Source organism: Hippocampus bargibanti, linkage group LG01, assembly GCF_051943395.1.
Source record: "Hippocampus bargibanti isolate YZ-2025 linkage group LG01, ASM5194339v1, whole genome shotgun sequence".
NCBI classification, from domain to species: Eukaryota; Metazoa; Chordata; class Actinopteri; order Syngnathiformes; family Syngnathidae; genus Hippocampus; species Hippocampus bargibanti.
In genome coordinates this window covers 5,078,694-5,091,457 of record NC_142734.1, presented here as the reverse complement: position 1 = coordinate 5,091,457, position 12,764 = coordinate 5,078,694, and the positions used below count along the sequence as shown (strand labels likewise).

General features: G+C 40.1%; 2 protein-coding genes across 3 annotated transcripts in view; one reads left to right on the top strand and one right to left on the bottom strand.

The window, feature by feature from the left end:
* Window positions 1–632: 632 nt before the first annotated feature.
* Window positions 633–8,973, top strand: LOC148902824 (uncharacterized). The gene is made up of 8 exons (XM_088991494.1): window positions 633–710; window positions 806–849; window positions 3,007–3,204; window positions 3,424–3,492; window positions 3,606–4,744; window positions 5,763–5,900; window positions 7,212–7,323; window positions 8,808–8,973. Exons 1-8 carry the CDS (start codon window positions 634–636, stop codon window positions 8,879–8,881), a joined length of 1,851 nt encoding a protein of 616 aa, XP_088847620.1. The 5' UTR covers window position 633; the 3' UTR covers window positions 8,882–8,973.
* A 60-nt stretch (window positions 8,974–9,033) lies between these two features.
* Window positions 9,034–12,764, bottom strand: part of nbeal1 (neurobeachin-like 1) — a 41,683-nt gene continuing 37,952 nt past the window's right edge. For both annotated transcript variants that reach the window (XM_088991462.1, XM_088991470.1), the window contains one exon: window positions 9,034–11,992. In XM_088991462.1, coding sequence (XP_088847588.1) covers window positions 11,903–11,992 — 90 coding nt within the window. In that variant the 3' untranslated portion in view covers window positions 9,034–11,902. The remainder of the gene's footprint in view (window positions 11,993–12,764) is intronic.

The window sequence follows — 12,764 nt, the reverse complement described above, 5'->3', positions numbered from 1 at the left end:
TATTAGTCTCGCAGTGGAGACATTTACATTTCACAGCAGCAAAGTTATGAAAGAAATGAAAGTAGAAAAGCAAAACACAGGAGCTGCTGGAAAGGCAGCCACTCTCGCGGCGCCATCTTGAAGTCAAAAGAACCCACCCACCCACACATACACATACGCACACACACAGTGAGTAAAAAGTGTGTGTATCCGAGTAAAATGAAAATACACACCAAAAATCATTTTGGGTGAATTTGTGAGGACCTTTCTGAAACTTTAGCAGATGCATATATAGACCCTCTAGAAGCCTTTAGAATGAAAAACTTGTGAGGACCGGCCAAAAGGTCCTCAATTGTCAAAAATGTCCTCACTACATATGATATAAAATGTTAGTGGTCCTCACAAGACTAGTCATACAAAAACACGCTCACACATACACACACACACGCACACGCAGACACACGCACACACTGTATATGCACTTAATAAAATGACATGGCAGATTAGATTTACAGTATTCCAAACACAAGAAACCGTTATTAGCTGTCACTGCATCAGCATTGACCTAAGAGGTCAAAGTACTGTACAAGTAATATGGACGATAACAATTAACCTCGTCAATATCGCGACTTCTTATTGGCGGCTTTGGCTTTTATGATCCAGGCGACAGACTATTTATGCTTCGCCTCCTGCAGTTGGGTGTCGCTCACTGTTTATCAGTGCCACCTCAGGTGAGAAACATGCTTTTAGAACTCTGTCTACTAAGGAATTGCTTTATGGGTACTTTGTGTGAGGAAAAACTTGTTTACTTGTGGTTTTGTTTCAGGATGTCCAAGTCAGTGCCACTGCTCCTGCTCCTGACTCTGTCAGGTAAGAAATTCCAATCTGCCAATCAGAATCTGAATAAGAAAGCCTTTAATCGTCCCACAATGGGGACGTTTGGGATAATTGTCCATAGGCATGAACATGAGTGTGAGAAGTTGATTGTCTGTAAGTTCCCTGTGATTTTCAGTCTCAGGTACAAGTGTTAAAGCAAAGGCCAGCGGGCCAGATATGGCTCCCCAGATCATTTTATGTGGTTCCTGTAAGATCAAAAATAATGTTATTCTCCTGGTTCTGTTCATTACTTGTGTTGGTAGAAATATTCAATCAGCAGGAAGCAAGGTGATGTACAAAACATATTGTTTATTTCTCAGGCAGCTAGAGAATGCTACAGATGCTCTTCAGGGCAGGAGGAAGGAAGCAAAAGAGAGAGAGGGAGGAAGTTGTCTCCAGCAGACAGATATACATACCACACGAGTGACATAATTTTGAAAAGAACATATCAGCTACAATACGTCTGTGTAAGCTCTCAGTCGTACAGGAGTGGTCTATCGATGAGAAGGTTTCTTCAGCCGTCATCTGTACAATTTTGAAGGTTTCGGACGTTTCGCCTCCTATCCAAGAGGCTTCGTCAGCGAACTAATGTCTGACTGGTCATACCTATCATAGCTGTGTCCGGCGCCGCCATGCCTGGACATTAGGGATATATAAATAGGGCCGATACAACCAGTCAGACTTTAGTTCGCTGACGAAACCTCTTGGATAGGAGGCAAAACGTCCGAAACCTTCAAAATTGTACAAGATGACGGCTGAAGAAACCTTCTCATCGATATCAGCTACAATACACAATAATGCATATGACATTAGACTGAAACAAGATAGCTTAAGGTTCGAACTGAGCTACATACATATATAAAAAACTAACATATACAAATAACTCAACTACAGTAAAGTCTCGTTATATCGATATCGGATATATCGATAGTCCCGGTTATATCGATACTATTTCTATGCACGCACGGAGAAAATTACATGCAAACAGGGTCGGATATATCGATAGTCCCGGTTATATCGATATTTTTTCGGACTCCCTTGAATATCGATATAACGAGACTTTACTGTACATATAAATATAAACTAACTAACTGATAAAAATAAGTAGAAATTAAATAACATTGGATGTTTTTTTAGGATGTGTATACAAACTATTTCCAACAGTGCCCAAAAGCAAACCAAGCGTGTCAAATTCCATGATGCTTGCTAAAGTCTAAACCAAAATTTCAAATTGTCATATGTAAGCCACAATGACAGTCATTATTGTTAATTCTGGTTTGAAAGCTAATTATCGATCAAATGGTTGCCAATTTGCAAATTTTCCCACTATGGGACTATAAAAGGCTTTCTAATTTCGGATTTCTGTACTCTGTGTATGTACTATGTGGAGGTAGTTTAACATTTATATGTTTTCCCAAAATTCATAAAAGCCCTCCAAGGGAAACCGGAACTACATTGTGACCCACGACAAAAAAATAGTTTTGACACCCTAGAGCAGTGGTTCTTAATCTTGTTGGAGGCACCGAACCCCACCAGTTTCATACGCTCATTCGCCGAACCCTTCTCCCAATACCCACTGCAGACTAGACTGACGGGTGGGCCTCTATGGCGGAGGATCCATCGAACCCCTGAGACCAACTCACCGAACCCCAAGGGTTTGTTCAAACCCAGGTTTAGACCCACTGCCCTAGAGTGTGTACCCTGCCTATTGCCTAATGTCAGACAGACTGAGCTTCAAATCCCCACCTAGAGCCCAAATAATTGCTTTATGGATGGTTTACACTCCGTACCATATTACCACAGCTCTGAAAAATTAAGTAAATTGCTGGAACAATATTACATAACTGATTCTTTGACATCACAAGAGTTGAGCTCAGTGTATAGTAGTGTCATGTAATCGCAGCAATTGACCTCCTGAACAATTGTGCTGAGATTAGATTGCAACAAATGATTTATAGCACTATGCAATACAGTTCTGGAACACTTATCAAAGTAGCACGACTGGCAGCCATTAATTTCAAGCTAGTTATCATCTAGAAAGTGTATTTAATCAACTGGAAAGGTGTGGTTGTCATTTTTATACCCATTATGCTTTCTATTGCTGGCTGGAGTTTCTCAGTCTCAACGTGATATGACTAAATTCCTCCACAGGACTGCAAGCTGCCCCTATCGCACCTCTGAGAGGATTGCCCAAGACGTCATCTCCCTTCGGGCTCTCTGATGACTCTCAGCAGAACGACATCCTTGGACATATTCCTGATGGCTTTCACCAAGGTACTGAGCCATCCAAGGGATTCTTTGACAGCGGCCTGGTGCAGGACCACATCAATGAGATGACCAGGAAGACAGGCATGTGGCCGCAAACGCCAAGTGGACAAAGCTATGTGCTACCTTCCTCAAACTGTCCCCACAAAATTGGAAGTATAAATGACATGGTAGGAAAGACAAATGATTAAGTGGTCTAAAACTCACCGCAGGTTGATTTGTTAAGAAGATCTGTCTCAATAGTTTGGTTTAAATTCTGTACAATTTAACTAACATGGGCTTTTACCTAATGATCACGTATAGCTTTTGTCCACAACCTCATTGAAGAGAGATCAAGACAGCTAGAGAGAAAACACTGGCTGGCGGATGAAGGTAATTTGCAAATCGCTGACAATTAACAAAAAGTGAATTAAAAAGTATTCATTCACATAAATCTCAAGTATCAAACTACATTAACATATTGGACTCTTCACAATGTCTTCCAGTCCCATTTGATGTTCCTGCTCAGAGGGACGGAGGTGGTTGGGTTCGAGTTGAGGAACCCTCTTCTTCTCACCTTCCAGATGGTTTCAGACAGGGAACGGAACGCTTCATGTCGATCCCAGACGGTTTTAGACAGGGAACCGAACCTTTCATGTCGATCCCTGAAGGTTTCAGACAAGGAACAGAACCTATAGTTTCTATCCCAAAAGAATTCCGCCAGGGAAGCGAACCTACAATATCCATAAGCAGTGACTTTAAACTCAAAGCTAAGCCCTCAGGTTTTATCCCAGATGGTTTCAGGCAGGGTACCGAACCCTTCTTGACGATTCCAGAAGGTTTCAAACAGGGAACTGAACGTTCCATGCTTATCCCAGATGGTTTCAGGCAGGGAACCGAACCCTTCTTGACGATTCCAGATGGTTTCAGACAGGGAACTGAACGTTCCATGATTATCCCAGATGGTTTCAGGCAGGGTATCGAACCCTTCTTGATGATTCCAGAAGGTTTCAGACAGGGAACTGAACGTTCCATGATTATCCCAGATGGTTTCAGGCAGGGTACCGAACCCTTCTTGACGATTCCAGAAGGTTTCGAACAGGGAACTGAACGTTCCATGCTTATCCCAGATGGTTTCAGGCAGGGAACCGAACCCTTCTTGACGATTCCAGATGGTTTCAGACAGGGAACTGAACGTTCCATGATTATCCCAGATGGTTTCAGGCAGGGTACCGAACCCTTCTTGACGATTCCAGATGGTTTCAGACAGGGAACTGAACCGTTCTTGACAATTCCAGATAGTTTCAGACAGGGAACTGAACCCATCGTGGTGATCTCGGATGGTTTCAGACAAGGAAGTGAACATATAGATGCTCTCATTAGTGGCTCCGGATGGGAAGCTGAGCCCTTAGCTTCCGATCGTGGTACTTTCATGCAGGGAATTGAACCAACTATCTACGCCCCCAGTGGGTTTAGACAAGGAACAGAACCATCTCTACACATGCTAAAGCAGTTTAGGCAGGAAACAGTTCAAACCTCAAAGGGACAGGCTCCATGGCTCCCAGCACAGACATGTAAAGGGGAAGTTATTCATGGCAAGTGCTATGTGTTCAACCCAACACCTTTGGCCTTTACAGAAGCACAGGTGATTCCATTTTTAACATGCACCATTTTTTCTGTGATATGGTTTATTGTGTGTAAATAATAATAATACATTTGATTTATAAACGCCTTTCAAAACTCTCAAGGTCACTTTACAGTCACAGGATCCGTTTTTTTTTCCGGGGGTTCAACAGCGGCAGCCACATGCGCCAGCGTTTTACTCAACCCGGAATAACTCGAATAGAAAGAAAGTTAGCTGGCTAGCTAATCAATAACTAATAGCTAGCTACATAGCTAGCAAGATAGCTTATAGATAGCAAATAGAATATAGATAGCAAATATATAGCTAGCTTGGTAGCCAGCTAGCTAGCTAGCTGGCTAGCTTGGTAGCCAGTTAGCTAGCTAGCTACTAGATAGCAAATACATAGCTAGCAAAATGATGATACTACTACTACTACTACTACTACTACTACTAATAATAATAATAATAATAATTCATTTCATATCTATGCATCTTTCAAAACTCTCAAGGTCTCAGGATACATTTTTCTTTGTGGGTGAGCAGCGGCAATCACATGCGCCAGCGTTCTCTCAACTCGAAAGTAACTCAAATAGACAGAAAGCTTGCTATTTATAATAATAATAATAATAATAATAATAATAATAATAATAATAATAATAATAATAATAATAATAATACATTTCATTTATAAGCACCTTTCAAAAGTCTCAAGGTCACTTTACAGTCACAGGATAATTTTTTCTTTGTGGGTGAGCAGCGGCAGTCACACGCGCCAGCGTTCACTCAACTCGAAAGTAACTCAAATAGACAGAAAGCTTGCTATCAATAATAATAATAATAATAATAATAATAATAATAATAATAATAATAATAATACAAATAATAATAATAATAGTAATAATAATAATAATAATAATAATAATAATAATAATAATAATATTAATAATAATAATAATAATAATAATAATAATAATAATAATAATAATAATACATGACATTTTAAATGATATGACGATGCATTTGCACGGTGTGTCTGCAGGATTTTTGTAAAGCTCATAATCCACACGCTGAGCTGGCATCTGTAACAAGCGGCGACCTTCATTCCCGCCTTGTTTCCTTGGTCACCAAAGGCGGTGAGCGCAGCCCACAGTTGACATGGCTGGGGGCCACGATTAAGGCAAGTCCCTTTTACCCAAAACATACCAATACACATAATTAAGCAAATGGACCACAATTAATGGGATATACAGTTTCTCCTGTCATAGTTTTCATTAATGGAGCACTGTGACCATGAATGAAGGGCAAGGATCGTCTCGTCAGATATGTTATCTCCAGAACAGTGTTTTTCTTACCTTGGTTCAAACATTGACCATTGGACCTCTAAGCAAATGTTTCTTGTTGATGTCACACAGTGAGGTTGTTATCATTGAAAATCACCCCACAACTAATACTGCTTTGAAATACAGTAGGACCTTGGCTTACGCACTTAATTGTTTGCCAGACAGAGTGTGTAAGGCGAAAAGTGTGCATCCCAAAAATTAATTTCCCATAGGAAACCATTAAAATGAGAATAATCCGTTCCCAGGTCTCCATAAAATATAATTTTCAACTAAATAAGCCTTAAAACTACAAACAATACCTTATTCTATGTATAATAAATGTGCTATTGTATTGTAATGAAAGAAATACACTGCACTGTAAAATAAAGTCGTTTTATTTACCTTTGTGATGGTCCTTGATGGCTTGATGGAATGGAGTGGCAGGTCGGAGAGAATTGCTGTTTGAAAGGAGTCACATTCCATCAGGACTGTAATTAAAGAAATAAACTGTACTGTAAAATAAAGTTGTTTTATTTACCTTTGTGATGGTCATTGATGGCTTGATGGAATGGGGTTCAGACTTCTCTTCCTGAACAGAAGATTTTCAACCTCTTCTATTGCCCCAGACCGTTACTTTGACAGCACGGAAACACCTTTAGCAACACACGCAACTTAGCATATTGGTACTGGGCTGTTAAATCAGACAAACGCACACCTCGTTCGTGTTTCTCAATGATCTCCTTCTTCTCCTCGACTGTAATTTTGTTTTGTGTCTTCTTCGGTTGAACACGAGCCTGTGGTGGGGTCTTTTTCAGTCCCATAACGGCAAAAGTATCCGTAAAAAATCCGTGAAGACGATCGACGTGTACACTCAGTGAAAGGGGGTGTGGAAAGGTAGGCCCGGCTGGGGCGCTGTTCGGTCGTGTGCTTTGGTGTTCTTCCGCCGAAGACTACTCCGTCAGCCATTGGTGGGGGGGGGGGGGGGGGGCGCTATGTGTATGCGGAAAAGTAGTGCGTATTCCAAGGTTTAATTTTTCATAAATTTAACGTTCGTAAACCGAAAAATTCGTAATGCAAGGTGTTCGTAAACCGAGGCCCCACTGTATTTTACATAATATCAATTGTAGACTGGATTGTCACACAATTTACAAATATTTTAATTGCTGCAGAACCAGCAGGCCTCCTGGCTCGATGGCTCAGGGATGAATTACAGTGACTGGATGCCAGGTCATCCCAACATTCACACGGACAAGCCTGTCTGCGTGGAGATGTTCAAGATCGGTGAGACACTACATATACTCTATATAGGCATCATACACCTTTCTTTAGCAAGGTCAAGTTCGAATTCAGGTCCCGCTTCTGTATAACAAATATAAACATTTATATATTTTCAGTGATTAGAGCTCTTATACAACAACCAGACTGTACATTTCTGGAAACAGCTTACAATAGTGTAAAGATCAATTGTTTGTTGGGACCTTACATATTATTTTTTTTCATCAAACAAGCAAACTGGCATGTAATCTGTCACGAAATGTCATTTTTAAGCAATGAAAGATACTGAAGTGAACTCATTCACTGCCATACACAGATTTACATGGGAATTGAAAATAGTATGACATAGAGCGACATTCCCGAATTTGTTCGGGTTTTGTTTTTTTCTTGTTTGGGTGCCGATAAAGCGCTGACCATGGCCTCTCGCAATGTTTTTTCCTTTCCCTTTTTTCCATGTTAGCACATTGTAATATTGTGCTAAGTCTATCCTCTTTGTCTTTTCTGTAATACCATATAATAGCTACAGTAAAGTCTCGTTATATCGATATTCAAGGGAGTCCGAAAAAATATCGATATAACCGGGACTATCGATATATCCGACCCTGTTTGCATGTAATTTTCTCAGTGCGTGCATAGAAATAGTATCGATATAACCGGGACTATCGATATATCCGATATCGATATAACGAGACTTTACTGTATATGGCTGGCTGGCTAGCTATTAGCTATCTATTGGCTTACAAGCTCTATTAGGCTTACTATTCTATTTGAGTTACTTCCGGGTTGAGTGAACGCTGGCGCGTGTGGCTGCCGCTGCTCACCCACAGAAAAACTTAACCTGTGATTGTAAAGTGACCTTGACAGTTTCGAAAGGCGCTTATAAATTAAATGTATTGTTATTTGTTTCAGCTTCAGCTGTTGTTAAAGCCCTTTATAAACCAATATGTATGTATTGCATTGTATTTTGGACAGCCACCCTCATTTCAATTTCATATAACTCCAGACCCATATAATTTAGGAATTAACTTTTTTTTCTGAGTCTAAGGTTTCTTACACCGTATTGAATGTTTATGTAGGTCTAAAATGTAATATTCTGGGGGTCCTAGAATTCGAATGACAATGACAAAAACCCTGGCAGTGGATTGAACACATTTTTGCACATCATCTGGCAGTGAATGGGTTAAAAACTAGAAAATTTCAACCGTAGCAGTTAAGCAGCATAAAAAAATATGTTACTGTACTTAAAATGTAACTGCAGTGCATAGCAACCACTATAAATATGAATACTAATAATGAATTACTCTCGTTGCATAAGTCTTTGAGGCAGTTTTAATGACCTCACAGTTTCATGTGCACTATTAATCAGAGGTTAATTGGACAGAATTAGAGAACAAATTGTTTGCTATCTATTGATACAGTGCAAAGTCAGTCTTTGCACCGTGGTGGTAAAAAAAGCAATTTGGCTGATGTATCCCAACACTGTGTTTCAGATGAAAGCTGGTGGACAGCCGCTGACTGCGATCTGAAGAGAGCATCCATCTGCTCATACCAAATAGCTGCATAAAAATACAAGCTAACATGTTGACCTGACATTTCCTTCCAAAACACCAGCACATTCGAATGCTCATTAAAACCATAAACACATCTTAAACTAGAGTCCCTGTTTTCACTCTTGTGAATAAAGCTTCAGACAGAAAACACCACACATGACGTACATTTGACATCAAAATCCAGACAACACTTTAATGTTCATGTTCAGTTTGTGTGTTGCAAGTTCTGAATGTATACATTAGGGAGCCGATTTAAAACAATTTCTTACAATAGGAGTACCTGGAAAGTGCAAAAGTACATTTGATAAACATAGAAAAAATAAAAATCATGCTGTACATAACATATTTATATTGTATTCATAAATTATCACAGATATACACATATCAATTTGGTGACAGTTGTGGAGAATAATGCAGATACAACACAGGCTGCCATTCGTTTTAAATCACTTCCTCTCAGGAATACCAAAGCCATGCGAACCACCTTCTGATAAAGGCACTCCGTTTTTGGAAGTCTTAAATGTCAGATGCAAATGAACAACATCAACAACAAAAAGAAAACGAATCAAAATAAACTAGAAAATCAAAAGACTGTGTCGACGTGTTGGAGGGTCACTTTGGCTGAGTAACACTAATAACCGTCACCCCTGACATTTCCTTATAATCACTTAATTCGCACACAATTAAAAGACAACCGACGTTGACAAGTTGTGTCCATAATTTGTAAAATCACTTCAAATGACTTCTACTGAGCGTATTTTACAAAGATTGCACCGCATATAGCTATATTTTTCGTTTTAAGGCTTGCGCTGAATATTCAGGAAGTCTTGTTTTCGAGTTGATGACGATGCCTGACGTGACGTCACGTCTGGAACGCCCCCGACCGAGAAAGCGACACACAATGCATTTTGGGTACTTTTTTTTGGTCTGAAAACTTCGTGTTGATGGCGAAATTAGGAGGAAGAAACATAAATAACGCGATGGTGAATCATTGTGTGTTGCACCGAGACTACTACAGTGAGACCTCAACTTACAAACTTTTTGTCTTACAAACGTCAAATTTATGAAAATTAAACCTTATAATAAGCACTATTTTCATAATACACACCCACCACGGCTGGCGGAGTGATCTTCGGCGGAAGCACACGACCGAACAGCACCAGAGGTTAAGTTACCAACAGTCCTTATGGAAGGTGACTCTCCTTCCATAAGCCATCAACGACCATCAAAAAGGTAAATAAAACTTTATTTTACAGCACAGTTTATTTCTTTAATTACAGTCCTCATGTAATGCGCCTCTCTTTCCAAACAGCAATTCCCTTTGACCTCCAACGCCATTCCATCAAGCCATAAATGACCATCTCAAATGTAAATAAAGTGACTTTATGATACAATGCAGTGTATTTCTTTCATTACAATACAATAGCACATTTATTATACATAGAATAAGGTATGTTGTGTGTAGTTTTAAGGCTTATTTAGTTGAAAAGAATATTTTATGGAAAGCCAGGAACGGATTATTCCCATTTTAATGGTTTCCTATGGGAAATTGTTTTTTGAGATACACACTTTTCGCCTTACACACTCTGTCTGGGAACCAATTAAGTTCGTAAGTTGAGGTCTCACTGTATTTGATACTAGTTGACACAAATTCCCGGCAAATAAATCAGCCCATTTCCAATGGAGCTTGGGAGCCATCTTGTGCATTTTCCGGGGCGCTACATTGGAGTCCTGACGGCTCGAATTGATATGATAGGACTTCTTTAATCGATTGCAAACATTTATGCTCTCCTCCTTCAGAACTATTTGAATCATATTCATAACTGGATGAGTCACAAGAAAGCATCTTCTCCGAATATGAAGCCATTGTTTTGATTCTTGAGCAAGGCAAGACGTCCTGCGTGACGTCACGAACAAGGGGGCGGGACCTTCTGAAACTCGCCATTACTCGCCAGAGGTCATTTTGAAGTAGTTTTGGGACACTTGTCATTTTTATTTGTGTTTTGCATTTGACTAAAAATATTAGCCTGCATGTTTTGGGTATTTTAGATGCTATAAAACGTTTTTCTGATGTCAGTTAGGAAACAAAAAAAATGGTGTCGGTTGTCCTTTAAGATCACTGTCCCTGCACGATCTTCACACTGTGGCTTTTAGTGTTCAAATTGAGAAAAAACATGGTGTAAAACGTACCCTGTTAACAGGATGAATGTATAGTGTCATGAAACAAACTTTTTTTTTTTTTTTTTTGGGGGGGGGGGGTGTTTGGAAGCAACTATGAAATCTAACAGTCGGAATAAGAGTGGCAGCAGGAAGACAAAAGGAGTATGTAGTTGAAACGATGTAAGGCGGCAAAAGAAGACAAAAGCACCCAATTGCTATAAACATCAGGTGGAGCCCTTGGAGAATTCTTAAAATATGGTGAGAAATACCAAAGAAAGCTTACAAAAATGCTACTTTTCCTATAAATAAAATTTCTCTTAGCAACTGAAAAACATTCACAGAACAGACCGCAAGTCTGTCATCTGCTTCAATTACAGCGCCACGTTATGATCCAATGGCTATGTGACAAATCCAAAACGTCATTGTGCTAATGCTAAGCTAAAGGGTGCAAACGCGCATTTGCCGCAAAACAAGAAATTTAATGAAACAGATAATGAGACAAATCGAAAGGCAGAGAATTTTGATCTTCTATGTGAGCTATCTGGCAACGTAGGACTGCTGATTGGCAGCGTTGAGGCAACATTCGGCCTCTCTGCACCAAAGGCAAACAAAAACGCGGGGAAACGGAAAGGTCACTTGACACACACCTGAAGAAAAAGAAGGTGGACTGCCTCTGGATCTGAACCATAGCGCCGGCGCCAATTGGTCAGACCGCAGCAAAGAAAATGAAACACATTTCACTTGGATGTGACAGAATGAGGCGAGTTGACGTGAATGGAGGGTGACCGCGGGGGGTGGGGTTGCAGCAGCAGCGGGTGGAGGGTTTGGGATTGGTTGTGGGATTGAGTAAAGGAAGGGCAGGGATGATGCTCATGCTAGACGATGACGTCCGATTCCCCTGAGGAGATCCTGGTCAGCCTCTTGGTGGAGCCCCACAGCTTCCGTGTGATGTGGCCTGAACGCAGCTGTGAGGAAGCGAAGTAGAGGAAGTGGAGTAAGGAAGGGGAGGAGTAATTAGAGGGGTAAGTATAAAGCAAAAAGAAACAAGAGAGAAGGGGATATGATTTATGCGTGATTCGTTTTTCACATTTGATTGTTAGGCAAGCAATAAATAAACATCAAATGTTGATTTCTTTTGTTGTGAAAAGGAAATAAAGCAGGGAAAGGTGTGGAATGTTTTCTATGTAGACCACTGGTGTCAAAGTCAAGGCCCGCGGGCCAAATCCGGCCCGCCACATCCTTTTTTTCGGCCCGCGAAAGCAAATCAAACTTGTTAAATTCCATGATGATTGCTAAAAACTGAGCCAAAATTTCATATTTTTGGATGTCAACCACAATACAAGTCATTCTTCTTGACTTCAGATTTGAAAACGAGTTATTCATTAATTTGCTGTGTGCTCTATATGTAATACAGTAAAGTCTCGTTATATCGATATCGGATATATCGATAGTTCCGGTTATATCGATACTATTTCTATGCACGCACGGAGAAAATTACATGCAAACAGGGTCGGATATATCGATAGTCCCAGTTATACCGATATTTTTTCGGACTCCCTTGAATATCGATATAACGAGACTGTACTGAATTTGAAGGGATTTAAACATTCTAATGCAGGGGTGTCAGAGTCGTTTTTTGCCGCGGGCCACATTGTAGTTATGGTTTCCTCCCGAGGGCTGTGATGAATTTGGGGAAGCCATTTGAATGTTTAATCCCCTCCACATATTACATACAGA

What these genes read in the sequence shown, in the direction of transcription:
- LOC148902824 (XM_088991494.1), top strand. Translation starts at nt 634, where the DNA reads ATGATCCAGGCGACAGACTATTTATGCTTCGCCTCCTGCAGTTGGGTG. An exon ending in GTTTATCAGTGCCACCTCAG is followed by an intron (nt 711 to 805) that starts GTGAGAAACATG and finishes GTTTTGTTTCAG; the next exon opens with GATGTCCAAGTCAGTGCCAC. An exon ending in CCTGCTCCTGACTCTGTCAG is followed by an intron (nt 850 to 3,006) that starts GTAAGAAATTCC and finishes ATTCCTCCACAG; the next exon opens with GACTGCAAGCTGCCCCTATC.